Raw genomic sequence first — 23,322 nt, 5'->3', positions numbered from 1 at the left:
CACCTTCTCTTCACTGCAGTTCAATTACAGGTGAGTCATAAAAAATCTCCATTGACTCATGTGGCATAACAACCAATAGTGGGCATAAATAATGCAGCTGTTTAGAGATATGCAGCCTAAAGGTCAACCATGCTTATCTGGAGTTAAAGGGGGACATCCAAAACTGTCAGTCGTCATCACAATCAGCCAAAAGAAGCTGTTGTGAGCAAAAGAGTCAACATAAAGGCTATTCTTCACTTATACTTAAACAGATCAGTGGGCAAAAATACATATAGTCCCTTTATTTTCCCCTGTCGCCATCAGTGACAACAAACGTCTCTGTCCCTAACTGTACTTTTTCTCACAACCACTAATGCACAACACTTACACACACACAGGCATGGTGGCAGATGGTTTACGGCAGTAATTTAAGATAGGAGCTGTAGGCAAGGTGCTGCTGTGTCCCATGTGGGGATACGGGGCAAAGACAAACAAATAACTTAGCAAATACAGGACTATTAACTTGTCTTGACTTGGGCTTTGATGCTAAATTTACGATCTTCTAAAAGGATGCAATTAAAGGCCTAAAAAGCATGAATTATTTGTGTGTGTGTTTGTTTTGGACTATATATGAAAGCCAGTGTAGTCCATCATTGTTTTGGACCCCATTGACTTCAACTGTATGGACAGATACATTAAAAAAAAATCTGATGAGTAAATTAATTGTCTGCTTTTGCTGAACTATCATTTAGGTGAAATAACCTGTTTTTTCAGATAAATGCTCTGTCTCCTATAGAATTTGATATCAAAAATGCTGGGTTGTTTACAAATACACTGTAAAAAAATCTTTTCATGATTAGTAATCAAAACATTTTTCTTTTGTCAAATTAGTTCAGATAACAAATAATTTTGAGTTTCTGATGATTAAATCATTCTCCTTCATTGTATTAATTCACTTTTCCCATTTCAATAAACTTAAAATTTTAAGGCAACCAGGTTACTTACTTTTTTAAGTTAAACCAACAATATTTTTTACAGTGTATGTGGACAAACCCAAATGCTGGGTTAAAAATGTAACTACAAAATTTACAGTTGAAAGTGAAAGTGAAAATATTTTTAACCCAACATTTGGGTTTGTCCATATTTGACCTAAATTTGGGTTAAACCAACCCAGCATTGTTTAGAGGGCAGATTCAGAGATTTTGATTTGACCAATTCCAATAAAAAAGCCACATTCATTTTTTTAGCTCTTTCCAATGTCAAGACTAATTTCTCTTTTTATTTAATTTATATTAAAGACCTTCAGGAGAAACATCTCAGACAAAGTTGATAAATGAAACGTAGCTGAGAATCCCGTCTCCTGAGCTATAGAGCAACTCCAGAGCAAAAACATTTTCCTCTTGGATAAACAGCTATGTTTACTGGCTCTAAACGAGTCCCACTGCATCGGGTTAAAATAGACCATTTGGTGTTTCTATAGTGATGTTTCCCCAATCCAGTGCTGAAGAAACATATCGTCCTCTCTCAGGAGGAGAGGGCAACCCAGTGAAGGACGCTGCACCTGCTCTCTACCTCTCAAAATATTGTATGTACTAAGTACTGTCATTTGTATCTGCCAATGCAACACTGTTGTTGTTGACAGCTGGAGGTACAATGTCGCATAATTCTGTATTTTGAGGAACCCTCTAGAGTTCCACTCCACAGAATACAATGGAACTCCCTAATGCTTCTATAGAATCCAATTATGTTTGTTTGAGGGAATTCTGTGCAATGAGTTTTGAGTGATTTGAACAAACCACTATGTCTTAGCAAATTTGAATGTGCAAACTCATCCCACACCTTTTGTGCTATTCAGATATCTCACTCATGTGGCTTGTTGAGAAAAGGTGTGCTATTACTATTCTAAGAATTTTGACTTTTTAGCCAATTCACATGTCAGATCTTATGAGAAAATACCATACATAGCATTTAATCGAACCCTAAATATGTCGGGCCAGTAAGCTACCACTCGGATCACCTAAGAAACCACCGCAATACCCTAGCAACACATAACAACAATAAAGACAAAACTATACCACAACAACACCAAAATTGTGAGTTTTGCATGGGCATTCACAACTCACATACAGTACTTCAGAAAAATATCTTGTTAAATCTGTTATAAATAATATAATATTTATTTAATCAAAAAAATTAGATTGATTATATTATATTGATAATATAATATTTAATAAAAAAATAGATTGATTAAATTATATTGATAATAAATCTAATCAATATATAATATAAATTTGAAGTCATTCCCTTAATTTCCTTATATTACTGAGGAAAAAAAGATTTTTAGAAGATAATCTAACCAGCTAAATAAAATATTATAAAATCATTATAATATTTGGAAACACAGTTTTAAAGCTTCAGTTAGAGTACAAAACAACAACATTATAAACAGTTATTTTAATAAGCGCATGCCATCCGTCTCGGTTAGGCAGCAGAACAAAATATTGTACCATTAAACGGCTGTTCCAGATGCTGGAATAATACAAATTGAGCACAATCAGTATTTAGTATTCAGAATGGCATGTCACACAGGTGCACAGTCTTTCTGTGATCATTTTATTGTGCTGCATTTGATTTAAGTGGCTTGGCAGGCGGTATTTGAACTGTGCCCTCTCAAGGATGGCACTTTGGGGGGGAAATAAATGGGATTATGAAATGTGGTGATGACCAGTCTGGGTGGTCGATGTAGCGCACTGTAATACCTCTGAAAGAAGTGCACTACATTGCCGAATTAAACTTGGTTCCTGTGAAAACTGTGCCTAAACACAGATTTGATCTTACTCTAAAATCCACTTTATAAAAATGGTCTCTGATGTGGAAAGTTTCGCCTTTCTTTCCCATTCTGACATTCAGTTTGGAGTTCAGGAGATTGAGATTGTCTTGACCAGGACCACACCCCTAAATGCATTGAAGAAACTGCCATGTGATTGGTTGATTAGATAACTGCATTAATGAGAAATTGAACAGGTGTTCCTAATAATCCTTTAGGTGAGTGTTTGTTAATTACATTAATTATGTGCCATTTAAAAGGCAGAGATCTGAAACCATTCAGCTACAAACAATTTCAAGATCATTTGTGATTTGTGAATTTCACATCTGACAGAGAATCACACAGATGCATCGTAAGATCAAATGTAAGATGTTTTTTACAAAACATTTTATACGAGGCCCCAAAAGTTTCTCCCGGGAGGTGCAAATATCAGTTCAATGTAAAATCAATTTGTGTTCAAATCAATAAGCTGGAAACATGTAAGCAGTCAGATGCTAAAGGATGGGCTGTACCATACTATCTATAGAGATTGGATACACAGTGGGCGTCATTCTATGCCAACACTATTTTTTTTGCCATGGAACTGTCAGTCCTATTTCTCAAAATCAGCCATATCATGGTTTTTATCTAATGCCTTATCTAAATGCTGTACCATGTTGGGTAAGCGCATTGAACAATTTGTTTCTAACACCCCAGGGCGTCATCCGATAACTCCAGCTGCTAAATGTATCTGACAGCATCCCTCCGTTATGACACTGTACTTGCCTCTCATTCAAATTCAGAACAGGAAGCAGAGAAAAGAACAACAACAACACCAGCGAATAAAGATTAACAGAAAGGAAACAAGCCAGAGCGCTACTGTTTGACATGACAAACATGCACAATATTAACATGATCCTATCTGAGAGGGGAACAATACACAAAATCGTCATCATTCGTTCTTCCAAGCAGACATTCCTTTGTTTTTCCATGTCGAGCTGCCCAGAGGTCACAGATCGGTCCAGCCAAAAAGCCGGAAACTCACTGTGTGTGGCTTCCAGAGCTCAGCCATTTTAAATCTGCCATCCATCTCCATGAAAACCAGAGCATGTGACACGGGTAATCAGCCAGTCGCTCATGCGTGTGAGTGTAGTGCGATACTGGCCAATGCTCTTGTTGGGGACAAAATCAAGGGGACGGTCGGACGTGTATGTGCTGACCTATGACCCGTCCACTATCTTTTAGGCTAGTTCACCAAAAAAGCCTACTGTACCATAGTTGATACCCAAATATCTAAGTCCTCTCATCTTCTATACATGTTTCCGTCATCTGATTGATAGTTTACACTTTTTTTAACAAATGAAAGCCCTTTTAGTTATTATAACACTTGTCTTTTTGCTGTGAAATCTTTGCTGATTTAAGAATAACTTTGACATTTTTAGCAATATTTCATAGAAGATGAACACTAACTGGACTAAAGCAACTGGTTCACTTGATTATCCATGCATTTTCTTTTTTAGAAAAATCTTGATAAAATGTGACTATTACATATGATACATCAGGCTTTTGAGGGATATCTCTCAATCATCATTGTATTGTATGTTTTGTCCCCATAATTAAAGCCACAGAGATCATTTACAAAGACATTATTGGGAGATATATTTATATGCATATAAATAAACAATACTTGTTTCAGAATTTCATCTTACATTTTGACCATAAATGTCAGCAACTGCACTAAATTGTATATTTTTACTCAATTTGGGCCTCAGAACTAAGTTGAGGTGTTTTTCCTTCTCCTAGATACTGTAATACTATTCAAACTAAACATATTTTACTATCGCCCTGCACTTCAGGAATTGAAGTGTGTCACGGCCGTGGTCGTGGACCTCCATTCTTCTCATCATTAAACCATCCCACATCTCTCCATCCCTTTGCCGTGTTTCATCTGAGCATACATAATCACATCTGCATCCATTCATTATTTGAGCTTAATGAGCAGTGGCCGTCAGACATACTGAGCTCTCTGAGGCTTCAAGGCCGCTCGCAGGCCCGTCCACGCGGCAGCAAACAAACGTGGTGCCAACAAGCCGATGCTCTCACAACTCGCTGCTGATCATTTTAGTGACAGTTCAATGGTGAGCACTTGGTGACCAGTGAACAGAGCACTCAAAGAGCAGTCAATTATTTATTTAACTTCCGGTTATATGCAGATTGTTTACAAATCAAATTTCATGAGTTACATTAAGTTGAACTTAAAGCACTAAAATAACTAAAACTGAAATAAAAATGTATTGTATTTTTTAAACATTGTATTTTACTAAACCTTTAAACAAAATTAAAATGAAAACAAGTAACAATTAAAATATTAATAAAAACTGATATATCAGTCTAATCTCTACATTACTAAAAAAAAATTACATAAGTTTGAAACGCCAAAAAATTCTGCAAGTGCCTTTGATGCACAAACAATTCTGCATGTGTCCATGATGCCAAAAAAATGTGGCATTTGGCTATGATGCTCAAAAATGCCGCACACATTTATGATGCTCAAAAAATGATCCATGAAATATGACTAAAATATGCTGTACGTATGAAGTGTATAATGTCGAAAATGCTTCCCAACAAAAGTGTCTGAAAAAGCTGCAAGCACATATGATATCCAAACAAATAATCTATGATTTCCAAAAATGTTCTACTCACTTGTGAATGACGGCCGCAGATTCTGCACACCTCTGTGATGCCCAAAAATATGTCTTAAATATGCTTTTGGTGCTCACAGCAAGCTGCACATGCACCAAATGCAAAAATACAAATAAATGCATGATAACCAAACCGGTTGCAAGCACATAAATGCCCAAAAATGCTGTTCCTCAGTCAATGTTGCCCAAAAATGCTCTATGCTCCTAATGCCCCCAAATTACTGCAGTTCTGATGCCCAAAATGCTGTCTTAGAAGGCAGGTGACTAGGTTTGGAGACACAGCCATGTTGTCCCACTCATACATGCGTGGCGCAGCGCAGACACAACACTGACTCACGTCCACACATCCATGAAGTTTTCTGGCACCACGCTATTGATAAACAGACCTTAACAACTCGTTGTTATGTCAATAACACGGGCAAATAAATGCAGCGGATTAAGTCATCATACAAACCACAAGCCAACTTAACACAGTTATTTGAATAAGGGCAAACAACTAACAATCACGCAACAGACTTATTGGCTTAAAAAAAATGCATGTAGCCTATAAATGTATATTCTTACTTTAATGACATCTACAATATATAAATGCATGAGTAAGAATTAAAATGACATTTATTAAAAGTTGTAATGGAAAATTCTTGGAAAACGATTTCTCTTTATAGCAAAGGAAAAACATCTATAATGTGTTTTAGTTTGTGGGTTCATTTATCAGTTATAGTATCACTAAATGAATGTTGTAGGCTATTCAGCGAACCTTGAAGGAGCAATGCGCACATTATGAAATGATTTGAAATGACAAAGAAGTAGATAACTATCAATGTAAATACAATATTACTTACCCAAATATCGTGAGAGAAGTATCCGGGATTTTATTTATCGCTCAAACTGACTTGTACTCTCGCGGTTGGAGGAGTAAACTGTACTTCAACTGAAAAACGCCACCTATTTGCTTCTTCCCTGTGTGAGGAGGATGAATGGAGCGGTTTCGTTTCCCTTGCCAACACATTTGCATAAGGACCGCCTAACCCGTCCTCTGATTGGCCAATATAAGATATTAGAGCGACTGTCAAGAAATATTCGTTTTTAATTGGATAGCATCAAGTGTCAGTTAAGAAAAAAACATCTAGTTGCCGCATACCTTACAAAATAGCGCTTGTTGAACCTTCCTGCGGGTCTCACTACATGCCAGCAGAGAAAATATATTAACTTGAACAAGAGCATGTTTATAATAACTTGTACATGTGCGTTAATAATTAACATTATATTTAAATAAGTATTCAGGTAAAATAAATCTATCTGGTGGCTAGATTAATGACAGCCTTCGCGTCTGTGATCAGAATTGTGTAGAACAGCAGGTTTTAGGTTTCAAACTATTTAGGTTATCTAGTCTGTCTGTCTATCTAGTAGGCTACTATTACTCTCAGTGTAAAACCATGTATCTAAAGGCATAGAATTTGTGTTGGTGACAAATTAATCACATAGAAATCATATCAAATTGTTTCTGGAGATGAAATGGAATACATTTAGGATTAAGTTTTTCTAAACTGCTCATTTTTTGTCTTTATGGGACGTGATACTCTAGTAACATAATTCATGCTTCAAAACGTAGTTAATGTGTCAGTAAAATGGCCAATGCCAAGAAAGTGAAAAGATTTCAAAATGTATTGGGAAAGGTCATGTGGTACAGAGAAAAAGAATAATGCAAATTTCTATACAACTATTTTTGTAGTAATGTGATGCATCTAAACAAAATTCACATTTGCATGTCAATTTATTTTCACATTTTTATATATGTATTTATAAATATACATCTATGTCTAACAGATTTTGAGAACCAAATCGTCAGTTTTGATAATGTGCATTTAGTTATTGTGCAAATTGTAAACAATTTTACTTACTCTTTTGGACATGTGACAAAACTCATGCACACTTTACTTAGAAGAAAAGAAAATCTCATTTGAGAACTGAGCTAAAGTGACTGAGAAAAACTATACAATACTCCTAGAAAGACCCAATACACTCTCCTATAGGTGTAAAGGTGAATAGCCAGCAGTCAATTCTAATTACGATATTGGCACCTGAACAATTGCTTGATTGGCTAGTTTTCTTCTGTGACACAAAATTGTAGTGTTTTTTTCTTTTTGTTCAGTCTTGTCCTGTCCTTTCTCTGCATCACAGTGCCTTTGGATCTCCTTGGCCATTTAGCATCACATCAGAAATGGGTGTAATTGTTTGCAGGACTCACCTTCACGCATACGGGTCAGACTAAAAGAACATCAGCAGACATGTCCCTCCCTGTGTCCTCACCCTCCAGACTCAGATGAAATGATGTTCTGAGAGGAAAGCAGCAGGTATCTGGTTTAAAGCCTCTTGCAGTTTCCCAGAGATGTGCAGTAACAGTTGTTTCTCACTGTGAGCTGCTGTCACAGTCAATTGACACTCCATTGTTTTGCCCTGCCATGCAGTTGCACATTCGTTGATCAGAGCACATAATGATGCTGTGAAATATCATGTGATGTCCAGACCTCTTTTGTGGATTATTCTTTGGAGTGGATTGGAAATTTGGGGTATATTCTCCCTGCTGAAAAAATCCATTTGGTCACCAGCATAAGCTTTGCATGTTGGGACCAGTATGGGATGCTGGTTGTTGGTTTCCTGGACCCCAGACTGTATGGGAAGTGGAAGTGTCTGTGCCACCAGCTAGACCAGCTCTAACCAACAAACCTGCCAGGACCAACATGGAATTCATGCTGGTTAATGCTGGATTTTTCAGCAGGGTTCACAGTAGATATTGATGCATTATTGAATTGAGGGTTCAATTGAGTGTAACATGTGCCCTTTTCAGATGATGTCACCAACTATTGTTAAAAAGAAGTGTTTAATTGTATTGAATGTGCACTTATAATTCAAATCTTAAAAGTATATGTACTTGCAGATAATATATAAATGAAATGAAAGATTACTTAAGTACTTAAGTACACAAGTGTTTCTGAACATAATTTTAAAAAGTGCACTTTGTAATAATGTCAAATTAAAAGTTTTACTTTATAATACATTTCGGAAAATGATTGTTAAGAAGTACGTCAAAGAATCAACCGTAAATTGGATTTAAACTATAATACATTTTCATATAATTGCAAATAATATACAGTACAATTAAGTGTCGAAATATTACATGCAGTTTGCATAAATAACACAACTGAATTAACTTTTGACTCGCGCATGCTTTTCCTCCTCCTCCAGCTGACATTTTGCCACATTCTTAATAAAAAAACAAACACCATCAGCGGCCAATTTACCAAACCACGAACTGGCACACACATATTACCAGCTAACACACACACATTCTACCCCTCCTTCTCTTTGCTTTCATAGGCAGAAGTCTCCAAACTCCTCCTATTCAATCACCCTACTACCTGTCTGCTTGATCCCATTCCCACGAATCTACTTCAAGCCATTTCTTCACTCACGCACATCATAAACACCTCTCTTCACACTAGTACTTTTCCCACAGCATTTAAGCAGGCTCGGGTAACCCCTACTGCTTAAGAAAACCACTCTAAATCCAGCATCTGGAAAATTACAGTCCAGTATCCCTTCTTCCATTCGTCGCGAAAACAGCTCAATGAATTGTTTTCAACCATATATCTTCGTTTATTACACATAGAACCTCCTGGACAACAACCAGTCTGGTTTCAAAAGCAGACACTCAACTGAGACTGCCCTGCTTTCTGTAATTGAAGCTCTGAGACTGGCAAGAGCAGCTTCCAAATCCTCAGTTCTCATCCTGCTGGATCTGTCTGCTGCCTTTGACACGGTTAACCACCAGATCCTCCTGTCAATTTTAAAGATGAAGGGCATCTCAGGAACTGCACTACAATGGTTCAAGTCTTACCTCTGAGTTAGCTCCTTCAGGGTGTCATGGAGGGGTGAGGTGGCTAAGACCCAACATGATCTAGCTACTGGGGTGCCTCAGGGCTCAATGCTTGGACCATTTCTCTTCTCCATCTTCTGTGTTTCAGAAACATGGCTTTTCCTATCACTGCTAGTCTGATGACACACAACTCTACTTCTCATTCCAGCTTGATGATCTGATGGTTGCTGCTCACATCTCAGCCTGACTGACAGACATTTCTGGCTGGACGAAGGACAACCACCTTCAACTAAAGCTTGCGGAGACAGAGTTGCTTTTTTTCTCGGACAACCCAACACTACACCACAACTTCTCCATTCAGCTAGGTTCGTCATCCATAATTCTATGGTCATCCAGGAACCTTGGAGTTGTGAATGATGATCAATTGAACTATACAGACCACGTTGCTAGAACTGCCTGGTCCTGCAGTTTTGCCTTATACAACATTAGGAGGATCAGGCCCTTCCTATCAGAGCATGCTACACAAGTCGTTGTCTGAGCACCTGTTCTATCCGGCTAGATTGGTATTTAACGAGCCGAAGAGAGCACCTGTCAGTTGCAGAGTCATTGACTTTCGACTACAACCACTGGCTCTTTTACCTAAACTCATTACCTCAGACTAACGTGCCATCCCAACCCGATCTTACGGGAATTCGTACGAATTTTTCGAGGTGGCTAATTCGTAACAATTCGTACGACCTCACTCGTACGAATTAGTACGATTTTGCTAAATCGTACATATTTTACAAATTAGCCAATTCGTATGAATTCGTACGAATGACCTACCCCTGACCCCGCCCCTAAACATAACCATCACGTGGGTTTAGACAAATCGTACAAATTCGTAAGAGTGAGGTCGTATGAATTAGTACGAATTAGCCACTTTTGAATCACTCGTGCGAATTCGTACGAATTGGTCGTGAGATAGGGTAGGCCATCCAGAATCTTGCGCCCTGCAAGTGAACGCCGTCTTGTGGTGCCATCTCAAAGAGGCACAAAATCTCAGATTCGGCAACACTTGATCCATTAGTACTAACATTTTATCTTCTATTCTATATCTATTATCTTAAAAAAATTGATTTAGATTTAGTTCGATTAATCTGGGAAGAGTCATAGCACTTGAATATTGCTGTCCTATTGTTAGTTTAACTGCTTCTATTGTGCTCATTTTTAAATTGCTTTGGATAAAAGCATCTGCTAAATGAATAAATGTATTATATCTGTAATACCAGCGGTAAGCAGTCTTTTTAAATGTATGCTAATGTACTTCTTTTTTTATAAGGCCACACAGACTAGCATTTAAAGTTCACCAATAGCTTGTAAGTATTGTTTTAGGCTACCGTTGTAAGTAATGTAGACTTTCTGAAACCGTGCCAGCAGTAATTTGATGCCAGTTCCAGTTTGTATTGTTCACTTTTCACTGTTCACACTTGAGTGATGGCAAACAGATTTGGCTCGCTGTCCAAGAAGGCTCAAGCTTGAGACTCAACTCAACTCAAGTCGAGCCGCATGCTGTGCTACTAATGCTATTAATGAAGTTAGTATAGAACAGATAGAAATAAGGCACGAGATGGGGTTGTGGAGGGATGCCAGAAAAATTGTCACGAGTGTTGAGGTAAGCAGCTATTTATATGCTCTTACGTTAAGATGTTAGATGATGTTAAGTTTATGGCAATAGTGTCCAATAAATATATGTTTAAAAAGAAAGCATCACTGGGATCCTCCAAACTCTCATGAGAGTCTTAAAATTTTATATTACTGATAAAATTCACTGTCTGCTTTTTTTTAATTCAATTTAAATTGCTCTTGGAAATGTTTTATTATGTAGGTAAAATAACATTTAATGTAGAGTCATATAGTTCTGTGCTAGTGTCCCAAGGGGCTGCTGTTCATACTGTAATGTAAACGTCTGGTAATACTCATTCACAAACTTATAGCAGGTTGTAACCTCAGCTTTGTTTTTCCACACACAGCCCCATTTAATCTTCATCCATTATTTGGCATGATGGAAAAAAAAAAAACGTTTAACAGTTTAAACGACCTTTCCGCTCGTCTCAAAGGGCGCCCTCCTTCCATCTCTCTGCCAACAGCCCACCATTGTAGGCAAAACAAATTAATTAGAGTCTGAAGAGCTGGAATCTTTGTCGCCAGCTAATCAACAGAGGTAATAATTAAGCAAAGAAAGGACAGCATGCGCATTTAGAGAGGGGTGACGTGGCTGGATCAATGGAAAAGGTATTGTGACGCTACAGAGCATCCAATCAGGCTTAGTGTGGCCCAGTCGTGGAATTGCCTGACCTCAATTCCCTTCCCCACACATCCTGACCTTTAAAGCAGAACGATATTTTTATTTCTTTTTTTTAATATCAGAGGCCTTTTAATCAGATTAGGGCAAATGTCTGCCTTTGACCCTCTTTGGTGAGGTCATGATTTGCCATTTTGTATATCCTGTGACAGAAAGGTTAGCTCCAAAGTTGAGTCTGCATGATGATGGTTAAAGAGGCCTAGTCAGGACCCCTTATTAAAATCAGGTAAGTAATCTATTCAAAATCTTCTTGTGACAAACATATACAAGTAAGAACTGGATTTGTATATTTCCAAAATAACTTGTAAGGGATTTAGCCTGTGCAAAACTTGCTGCCTCAATACAGACTGATCTCATGAAATGGCGTGTGTATGACACGCCAATTCGTATTTCCATTTTTGGCGTGCTATCAACACGCATAACCGCTTTTCAGCGTGTTTATGAACGCCGTTGATTTAACGTTACCTCAACCCCGTCCCTAAACCTACCCGTCACTGGGGTTAATGGCATTTAACTTTAACTATTGTTAAACTAACAATAGGACAGCAATATACAAGTGCTATGACTCTTCCCATACCACCTACCGCAAACCACAATATCTGGCCAACCACCGTCATTCAAACAATATACACAGGAACGTAATGACTGTAATTTCAGTGCAACCTATACAAACAGACTCTTCAAGAATTCTTCGAAACTGTAGGGTAGCGTGGCGGCCTGTACATAGCCACAAAGTCTGTCGTCCTCACAGAGGACAAGATGGTCTCCAGGAAGCCCCTTTGTGTCTCTCAAAAGACTGTTCTCCCTGAGAGAGTAGGAGGATTTGTACTGTCGCTATAGGTCTGTTCTGCTTAAATACCCAAGGCAAACCAATCAATTAATTTTTTATATCAGTCTTGATTTTCTTGACGCTCCATGCAAACATGTCCACATTGGCTCTGGCTAGAAAGGTTTTATTGTAGAAGGTGGATGGCTGTATCCTTTAAGATGTGTGTCTGATGATAATATGTGTTACCAGGGCCATATGCCAAAACCCATGACCTGACGAACAAGCACTGAGAATGTGCTGACATCTCAAGCATCTCTCAAGGTATCTAAGAAAAGACCTGACGTCTGAGTCACTAAGGTTAATGGCCTGAGGTCTTACTGAAGCCCTACCGTTGTTAACGAGAAAAATCTCAATGACTCACAAAGTATTAGTCTACTTCTGACGAATGGAAAGACACAGAAACCTGAGGTGGAAAAGGTGTGTAGTCCAAACAGTTTGCTCTTCTGTCAGTGTGATCCGAGGACACAGAGGCGGTTCTTCTCAGCTTGTCATGTAGACAGACAGTCTCCGGCAGTGACATTGATGTTTGATGTTTTTAGTGGCCGTTAGCTCATCTGTTGCACCTCCAGTGCACATCTGCCATCAGCAATCTACACCCTGACACAAACCATGTCTCAGACGTTTGACTCTGAAGAACAGCCTCTGAACAGACACATCCATTAGGGTGATTTTAGCTCATGCACATTACTTTTTGTTAGTACGTCTGGATAATAGCATTAGCTAAAAGCTTTAAATGTAAATGTTTACCTACACCATTATGGTTATATTATTGTGCTAAACTGTAAGTTTATTCATAAATAGAGAGTAAGAATAGATGAGAAGCAACCGAATCATCTAAATGCTGATGTTTATCCTGAATGCTTGATGTTTATTTATTATACAAATGATACTGTTGGACCGTGTGCGTTTATTTTCCAAAGATTAGATTAGGTTTTATTTATGCTATTAGGTCTATAAATAGATGGTCTTTTGCTTTTAGGGAAAAAAAAAGGAATATTTGTATGAAAACTTGTTCTGTATTGCTGTATTATATCAAACAAAAAAATAGATATTAAGCAATGATATACTTTTTTGATATGATATTTTTTTTCAACATGTTTTGTCCCCGCCAATTGAAAATATCAAAATCAAAGCAGTCAAACGCCTTTAAAGCAACACAGGTTTTTTTTTTTCAGTGTTTTTAAATGAAACCGTTTAATGGATGATTCAATGACTCACTCACAAACACCTTAACTCTCAAACCGTATTCACTTTATAGCCCTTAATCCTGTAATTGTGGACAAATGTGGGCACAGAGGACTCAGGTGTGATCCTAATTTTTAGGCCATTTATTATAAATGTTATATCACTGTCTTCGATAAAGTTTTGTCTATACATTTATGGTGTTTTTATATATTATGGGGGTATTTTTGAATTTATTTACCTCAAAATGTACCATATTTTCTATGTAAATTGTGCTTATTTTTATGTTTTTAATTTTTTAACTACATTAAAATATCATTTCACTAAGTTCTTAGAGCTAAAACCTAAAGATGAAGTGACTTTGCTGTCAACTGGTGTCTTAATTTGGCTTATTTTAGAATGCTTTAAATTACAGTTTTTCCCATTCATTTCCATGGGTGCCCATTTTTGACCCAAATACAAGATTAGGGTTTTTCTTTTCACCCAATTAAGAGATCAGGAGGCAAACCGCTCAGATTAAGGGAAGTATTTTTAAAAAATAAATCAAAACTATTTTGCCCACATTTGTCCAGAATACGGTTTTAGGGTTAATTTTGTTTAGTTCATTAATCAGTATTTTGGTAACCTAGAAATCTAGACTCCTCCTGGCGGCTGCAAAAATTATTTTGCAGCCAGTGTAGTCAAGCAACTCTCTTTCGAGCTGGAAAAACCAAACTCTAGTCAGGCCAATCACATTGTGTATAGAGTCGGCGGGCGGGCTCAACATAATGACGACAGAGATGCGACGGTTCCCTACTTGAAAACAAAGATTCTGTCTTTCGATTTGGCTCTGGATGATTTAAAGTTAAGCTTTTCTTTGAAACATGAACAAAGAACGGCACTTGAGTCATTTTAAAAAAAGGAAGATGTGTTCTGTGTGAAGATGTGTGAGATCGCTCTGACTGTGACATCTTCTTTGTTGCTCTGGTTGGTTGTAGCGCTATCCTATTGCGTGCAGAGGGAATTTGAAAGACAACCGTTTATCCCGCCCCTCGTATTGAGCCCTGTCAATGGTGAGTTCCCAGACCTAACATCCTGATGTAGGGCTGGCATACCAGGCTAATACTTTGGAGCCAAATGGTTTCAATGAATTAATGATTCCTTCAAAGACAATCACTAACCTAACCTACAGAAAAAGTAAATAATAAATAAATCCACATCACTAATGCAGTGTATCTGGAACGTGCAAATACAAGCGAAGTGATACAAACGGTTAAATGTCCCATTGCTGTTGGACTCTAAACAGACAGTCTACTGTTCATGCGGATACATTCAAAATAATTCCCTCCCTGAAATCTGTCATTTATGACCTGATTTGGCAGATATTTGTATCAGTATGGGGTTTAATTTAAACAAACAATCCATGTTTAGTCAATTGACGGCACTTGAACACGCTTTTTCATCTCACATCCTTGTCAGTCTTCCTTCCGCTTTACCTCGACCCCTCCTTTCCTCATCACCTCTTCATACACCTGTCACACCACTCACACATTCTGCCTCCCTGGATGCAGCAGCCCTGACCTAGTTTCTATAGCAACCACACAGGTCCTCCAGGGCAAAGAAAAGGCCTGTGACAACCACCTTGCAGATTCACACTCTTCTTTCATCTGCAGAGAGGCTGGTTAGCATAAAGACAAACAGAGAGCATCTATTTAATTCCAACGTAGACGTTTCCATCCTAAACATTTAACTATAAATATCCTCTCGCTTTCTCATTCCTTTCTCAAACAAGCATCTCATCTCTTTGACCTGACATCCACTAAAGTGGACAATTTCGTCCTGTTCCCCATGTGCATAATATGTACTTATTATAGTAATTGCAATAACTGGGTAATAACTAGGTACTAAACCTGATCCTACCCCTAAACCTAACCTTTATCCATGTAGTTACCTTATTTTACAGAGTTTTTTGTCATAGGTAAGTACACGCAAGTGCACATACTGCAAAGTCCAAACAAAATTCCTTATTCTTGTTCTTTCTGTAAAAAACAACAACAAACAAACAAACAGAAAACCATCAATTTGAAGCACTTTTAGACTTTCCACTTACAACCTTAAATAACATCATAACCTTTATTTTCATCAAGAGGTGCATAATTTGGTCAAAATCTTGTATTGACAATGCAAGAGTCCAGCACTCTGTAAAGTCTACTCCAGCACATCCCAAAGACTTTCAATGGATTTAGGGTTTGGACTCAGAGGTGCCAATTCATGTGTGAAAATAATTCTTCATTCTTTCACAATTTGAGCCTGATGAAACTTGACATTGTAATCCTGGAATGATTATGGGCATGATGTGTCTTCCAACATGGTTGTTTAAGAAATTAAAAGCTACACACTCTATCAATTAGGGTTAGAAGAACTGTCGCCAAACATATAACATGCTATAAAACATAATAATCCCTGCAATAATGATCCATTTATAGACTCTTAAGCATTTGCCTTTTTAAACCCAAACAGCGACTTTTTTATTTATCAAGTATAGACAGCCTAAGTCCCGCACCCCCGCTTCCGGCTCATGGGACCTTATTTCGGGAAAAAATATGAATGGTAGTCAATGGTGAGAGACAACTTATCTTTTTATTCCGTCTGAACTGTGCCCTGAATTACACATATGATGTTTGTCAATTTAAAAGATAATTCTGAAAGTCAAAAACGTCGCAGTTTGTCATACAACAGAAGAGTAACATTTAGTTTTATGTGAAAATCGCTCAATGAACTACATCTCCCGGGAAGCGAAACAACGAGTGAGATCCGTTGCTTGTGTGTGTGCAGTCTGGTACAAAACACTCAGGCATGACGGCGTAACGTTACGATTATAACGTAAGACTATAGAAACAATGACAGACATTAACCTCAGTAAAGTTAGCTTCATTCATTGAGAGAAAATGTGCGCCTTTGGGGTTTGTAGTCTTTGTATTTCCACAGTCTTATACCTCAACGGTTTTACATCAAACTGCGACCTTCTTTACTTTAAAATGTATCTTTTAAATTGACAAACATCATATGTGTAATTCAGGGCACAATTCAAACGAGATCAAAATATTTGTTGTCTCTCGCCATTGACTACCATACAATATTTTTCCAAAATAAGGTCCCATGGTGGTCGACCGGAAGGGGAGGGACTTAGGCTCTCTATTACCCTCTGATTAGGGATGGGACGATAACCGGTTTCACGATAAACCGTGATAAAATGTACTGACGGTTAGTATTATCGTTTAAAATTTAATTATCATTAAAACCGTGTTTGATTATCGTGATTTTAATAACTAACTGAATCCTGTCGGCCAGTCTGACGCAGGCGCGCAGCACGCAATATTTTTTTTAAATTACTATTCGAGAAGGAATGGTGGAAGGCAGCGACCGTGCTCAGGAGATTTTTCAGCCTTTTAAGAGGACCAAATCTGAGGTGTGGTCATTTTGGGTTTTACAAAAAACTATTAAAAATAACTTTTGGAAATAACAATCACAGTCCTGGACAGTGAGTGAGCTTACACATTAAGATAATATCGGATTTTCTCCAGTCATTGTTAAAAAAACAAGCTAACAATCCTTGCTAACTAGCGTTAGTGAAGCGGCCAGACGGATCTTTCTGCCTCCACCTAAGCTCCGCCCACAAAAAAACGTCACCATGTTTACCAACTTTAAAAGGGTCTATAGAATCTTGCTTAAAAACTGCATAGAGAGGCTCGTTTTATTTGTTGTTTGTTGATTTTCAATTATAAAACTTGTTGAAATGTTTTCAGTGTGAGCATCAGTTCTTTTTGAGCACTTTCATACATTTTTAACAAAACCGTGATAATATTGATAATCACGATTATTTTGGACACTATAATCGTGATATGAAATTTTCATACCGTCCCATCCCTACCTCTGATACAATCATCTGACCATGGTGCTAGCTTTTTGTAAGGGATATAGCAGCGAAAATGTTTGATAAAAAGATTCAATTATTTTAAACTTTGAATGCACATTTCACAAAAAAAGGACTGTGATTTCTGCAATATCATGAAGCATAATGATTATCATACTCCGAGGAACTTCAAAGAAGACTTAAATATTGCGGTGGTATATGTCCAAAAAAAACAGTACCATTGTACCACAATGTAAACACATAAACTACAGGAAAGGCTCCAACATCCTACTAGAGGCGCTACAGGTGTTTTCATCATTGCTCCAATAACAGGTGGTGTGTATCCTTGTATTTTGTGTGTGCATGTGTGTGGGTTTGCACACAGGCCAGCTGGCTCCGAGAAGGCCTGACCACAGGCTGACCATGGATGTGTGTCCGTGTTGTGAGGAGGAAGGGAAGGTGCCTCAGATTAACACTTCAAAGGCACAAGAGCCCAGTGTGGAGATTAAAGCCCAGCGTGTATCAAAGCCCCTCAGGTGGCCAACAACACACAGGTGTCCCCACACAACAGTGTTTGTGTGTGCATGTGTCAGTGGTGGTATAAGGAGTACAGTATTGATGATGATGTGGACAAATGACTACGAAATGATTATGTGAGGAAATGAGCATTGCTGATGAAAATGAGGATACTTATGGGACAGGAGTATTCCACACAAACACGTCTGGGAACTTTTACTCCAAAAATTTTTGAACCAAAAGCCTCACATCCAAAAGCCAGAATTGCTTTATTTTTTTCTACTTCTTGCAATAACTGTTTTTGGAGGTGACTTCCAACATCTGTCGCTGCAAGACTTTTCCATTCCAGGTAACACATGTTGGCTCCATTATCATACCCTTGTCCTCTACAGTCTCATAATGATATATCACTGTTTTTCAATGCTAGTTCAATCATCTCAGAGATTTCACTGCCAGTCTTTTTACGGAAGTCTACAAACTGAATAAACCTCTCAATAGTCTTCCCCAAACCATTCTCTTTGACTTTATACACATATCTCACCATAAGCACATTGTGATATCTGGTGATTAGTTGCATATTTCAGAGTAATAGATAGCATCCCTTCTCTCTGCAAGGATATTTTATTTTTGATCCCCTTTACATGAGAAAATAAGACAAAAAAACACTCTCAATTAGCTCATAAGTGCTAAAACCTCAAAAATATCCTAGCAGAGAATAGGGATGCTATCCATTACTCTGTGATAAGCTCACTAGTGGGTGTTTGTGCTTCAAGGTGAATCATCACTCTCATCAACGTAGTACATTGAAACAACAAAAACGTATCTTGACTTTATAGTGGTTATTTTGGGAAAAACAGTAAGGGGGCATTTTACCCCAAAGGGGCTTTTAACTTCACTCCACCCTTTAACAAAGCACAAAATAACAACATAACCTGAACCGGAAGGGAAGCAACTTGTTTAACAGAATATATAAGTTTTTTTTTCCACATAACCCCAACAATTTCCTTCAAATTATTATTTTTTTGTATTTCAGGATCATCGCTCTTACTTTTTGTCTTAAACAAGGCTGCTCCAGAGCGACAGAGAGCATTGTGGGTAGAGCTATTTGACCCCACTTCACAAAGCAGCGATGAGACCGGGACCAGCCACAAGAGAGCATTTTTATTCAATATCCGGATCAATAATACTCAGCTATGGATCGACAAATCACAGTGGTGGGAGTATGGGATGAAGGGAGGGAGAAAAAAAATAGAAACAGACAGACATAAAAAGAGGACGGTGAGGAAAAAAAGAAAAAAAAAATGGGAAAAAAGAGACCTGAGAGGACAGACAGTAGGAAGGAAGAGAAATGTCATGTATTACTGATCACTAGTCCTATTTATAGACTGAATGGTCAAGTGTGTGTGTGTGTGTGTGTGTGTGTATGTGTGTTTTAGGTGGGTTAGAGTGAATGATGATGTGTAGAGGAAGAAAAAAGAAAAAGGAGGAACAGAGGAAGGAGGAAAATCAACCAGTACACCTGAGTGAACCGCATGATTCTTAACACACACACACACACACACACACACACAGTAGTCTACTACTTCAGACAGACTGTTCCTGCACATCATCACAAACACTGTCAAACAAACAAACAAAAAAAAACATTCACACTGAATTTAATTGAAACTTTTGATGTGTAAATGTTAATTGAATATTGATCAAATATTTGGTTTTAGTTTTTAATTTAATGCGAGACCAAAAATTCACTATACAGTTCAAATCCTTACCAAGCAAAGGATTTCACTTTTTTACATTGTGTTTGAACATAAATGTGCAGCAGTATGTGTACATAACCATCCCATATTGGAAAAAATTCGAAACCTATAAAGTCTCAGAACAAGCCGTTTGCAGATTTTACCTTTGTGACGTCATAACATGTCTAGGCCCCGCCCACAACGGCTGACGAATTCTGCCCTCAGTGAGCTGTACACAGTCCGCCATTTTCTACGACCTGGAGCAGCTGTAGTGATAAGAAAAATGTCTCAGTTTCATAGTAAGAAAGTCAGGTGTGGTGTTGTTGGATGTAAGAGTGAGGATTAGACTCCAGGCAACTGAACCACTGAATACGCAGTGGATAAATGTTGTTTATGATGGGAATGTGCACCTTGAGTTACCCTAAAATTGTTCTATGTCTATGCTAATCATTTACACCAGACTGAATTGTGAACAAGGCCTAGGGTCAATACAAAGCAAGTTTAGCTAAAAAGTTGTTACTCAAGGATGGATCAGTACCTAATGTTCGTGATCTTGCTTGATTGAAAATCGCCTTTCCAAATGTGCTTGTTAGTAATTATTTACTAACTAATTATTTACTTACTAATTATTATAAATATACACAAAACAATTATACACAGTGCACCCACATATATTATGTAAACGCAAACTTTTGTTTTGGATACGATTAATCGTGATTAATCGTTTGACAGCGCTACCTCAGATTCCAGATTTTCAAATAGTTGTATCTCAGCCAAATATTGTCATATGCTAACAAACCATACATCAACAGAAAGCTTATTTATTACGTGGTTTTGTGGTCCAGGGTCAGAATTCATCTTTGTCAATAACGTACTGAAAACTTTCAAGTTTCAGGTAGTATGACCATTTTAGCCCTGTTCTGTCAACACTATTAATTATCGTAGCCTATACATTTAAAAAATCTTGCTAATTACTTACAAAGCATTAAATGGTTTAGCTCTCTAGCTATTGAGTGAGCGTAACGTATTATAGTCCTTCTAATTTTAATCTCAAAATCCCAGCTAACAGGGAACGTTCCCAGAACATTCACTAACGTTCTTTAAAAGTTGTGTAAATGTTAGGACAAAACGTTATTAAAATAATGTTTTCGGAACGTTCATATAACATTATTAACGTTCTTGTAACGTTGAGAGAAAACGTTCTTAGAACAACGTTCTTGGAACGTCTTTATCACGTTATTTGTATTTGATAAACGTTCTCATAACGGTCCAGCAACATTATGCTAACCTTAGGATAACGTTCTAACAACATTATGCTAACGTTCCGGCAACGTTCTGCAAACATTAAGACACCGTTCCAGCAATGTTAAGCAAACTGGACATTTCCACGTTTTTAGAACATTTTAAATTAACGTTCCCACAACCAAAATGGAACGTTAGAAAAACGTTCTCAGAACCTAACTTTGTTAGCTGGGCAGTTGATAATATATTAGAATCAACTGCTGGCGGTAGATCCTTTTCCTATTTAGAACTAAACTCAGGAAGCAGACACACTCTGTCAGTTTAAAATTAGACTAAAACACATCTCTTTCACCTGGCATACACATAACACATTACCAATGTGCAAAGTCTATAATTCAAATCATGTGAAATAATAGGCTGCATAAATTAGGTCAGCCGAAACCGGGAACACTTCCCATAACACCAGATGTACGTTACATCATAGGAAGAATGGCATCTACGCTAATATTAGTCTCTCTGTTTATCCCGAGGTTTACCATAGTCAGTCGTACCTGGCCTGTATCCAGATCAGATGAAGGACCTTCGAGCGCAGCCCTGTAGTGTCTTTTGAGACCGTGTCAACTAGTCTAGACTATCCCATGCGAAGGCCTCATCGACACAACAAAGTGTTTTGTTACAGATGTACCGATGAAAACGTCAAAATTCAAATCAAATAATCAAAATTATTCCCCGCGGAAATGACTAAAATGCAGTAATATGCATGCCAGACAAGTAATTGCCAATGTCACTTATAGAAAGACAACGTGCCCGGACACATTCAAGGTTATGCATGGCATGCATATAGATTAAAAATGTAATACACATGAGCATGCCGTCACCGTTTTCACAGATTCACGTTTATTGAAGTTTACACGGAGATGATAACAGCAGTACCCTATCACTTTTTAAAACTTGCACTTTGAAACCTATTTCAAAGTTAGCGTATGCAGGCCACCTAAACGCTGTAAGGGAAAACTGGACACACTATAAATAATCTGTGGGGTATTGAGCTGAAATTTCACAGACATATTCTGGAGACTATAATACATCTTGTGAACGGGTCATGTACCCTTTAAAGTGTTTAGCCATGATGGGGAGTGACTTAGTGTATATACCCTTACAAATATAAGTTCATTTTATTATAGTTAAGTATTTTATGTAGTCTGTAGTATATCAATGCACTTGCAGTGTAATGTGTACTTTTTCAATACTACTTGGGACTAAATTGACACACTTTTTTTTAGTAAATAAAAGTATAGGCAAACTTTGTGTACACAACTAGTAACTTTTATACTTGAAATAAACCTTTAACTGTAGGCTACTTTAACTCTTTCTGCAGAAAAGGCCACGCCACCATCTTTTTAAAATAATTTGCACAATAGACCAAGATGTAAACAACACTGGTCCAGGAACACTTCCTGTTTCAGTTTGTAACTGTTTTCTTTTTTTCACATGTAAAGAAAACATCTTAAAGATGTTTGTTTAACTTTTTGATTCAGTTTTATATGTTCTGTTGGTTGTATTTTATCCAAGCTTTTATGTAGTGTTAAAAAACTGAAACAGGAAGTACTTTTGGACCAGTGTTGTTTACATCTTGCAAAATGGTCTGTATTTTCAAGTCCCCCAGAGTAGTTGTAGCACACAGAATATCAAAAGAAAGATTAGAGCAAAATTCTTTATTTACCTTTCCTGGGTCGCCATTTCATTCAGTATAGGCTAATGTTAGGCAGTTTTGATTTATGCTGTTCATGTTTAATGATCGTGTTAGATTACATGTGCATAAGCAATCCATTTATCTCTATTTGCTGTTTCTTCTTCATTTGTGTCTTATCCGTGTGTAGATTCTGTACTTATTTAGATGACATAGCGCCACCTACCATATAAAAAAATAAATCAAAATCAAATATAAATCAATAACTATACATTTGTGAAATGCAAGAGTAAAGAACTACAAGCCAATATCTCGATCAATAGAGTGCATATGCTAGCCTATATTATGTTGAAAATTATGATTACGATTATTAAAATGAATGTCTAGTATGGCCTAATGTACCCAATTACTGTAAAAGTCATTTAAAGTTTAATGATGTGCACTGAGATCAATTTGATTACCCAAGGAACAGGTTTGGAAACACAACTTCTAAGATAATATCTCTATTCAAATGAAAACAGGGACTG

At 37.5% G+C, this 23,322-nt stretch overlaps 1 protein-coding gene across 4 annotated transcripts in view; it reads right to left on the bottom strand.

The window, feature by feature from the left end:
* hpcal4 (hippocalcin like 4) overlaps window positions 1-22,954 on the bottom strand; it is a 32,991-nt gene extending 10,037 nt beyond the window's left edge. The window contains exons 1-2 of one of the 4 annotated variants that reach the window (XM_039681246.2): window positions 22,829-22,954; window positions 20,028-20,129 (exon numbers count right to left, since the gene is read on the bottom strand). Coding sequence is in view for 1 of the 4 variants with exons in the window: in XM_089123336.1 (XP_088979462.1) it covers window positions 7,736-7,745 (10 nt within the window). In the remaining 3 variants the exon portion in view is untranslated. Of the gene's footprint in view, window positions 1-5,488; window positions 5,713-6,329; window positions 6,475-7,735; window positions 7,758-20,027; window positions 20,130-22,828 lie in introns of those variants that run through there. The other 3 variants (XM_089123336.1, XM_039681245.2, XM_089123337.1) reach the window with 3 other exon arrangements.
* Window positions 22,955-23,322: the final 368 nt, after the last annotated feature.

This window comes from Pimephales promelas, chromosome 18, assembly GCF_988280905.1.
Source record: "Pimephales promelas chromosome 18, fPimPro1.hap1.1, whole genome shotgun sequence".
Classification (NCBI taxonomy): domain Eukaryota; kingdom Metazoa; phylum Chordata; class Actinopteri; order Cypriniformes; family Leuciscidae; genus Pimephales; species Pimephales promelas.
Note: the sequence above shows the minus strand (reverse complement) of the source record. Positions and strands in the feature narration are given on the sequence as shown.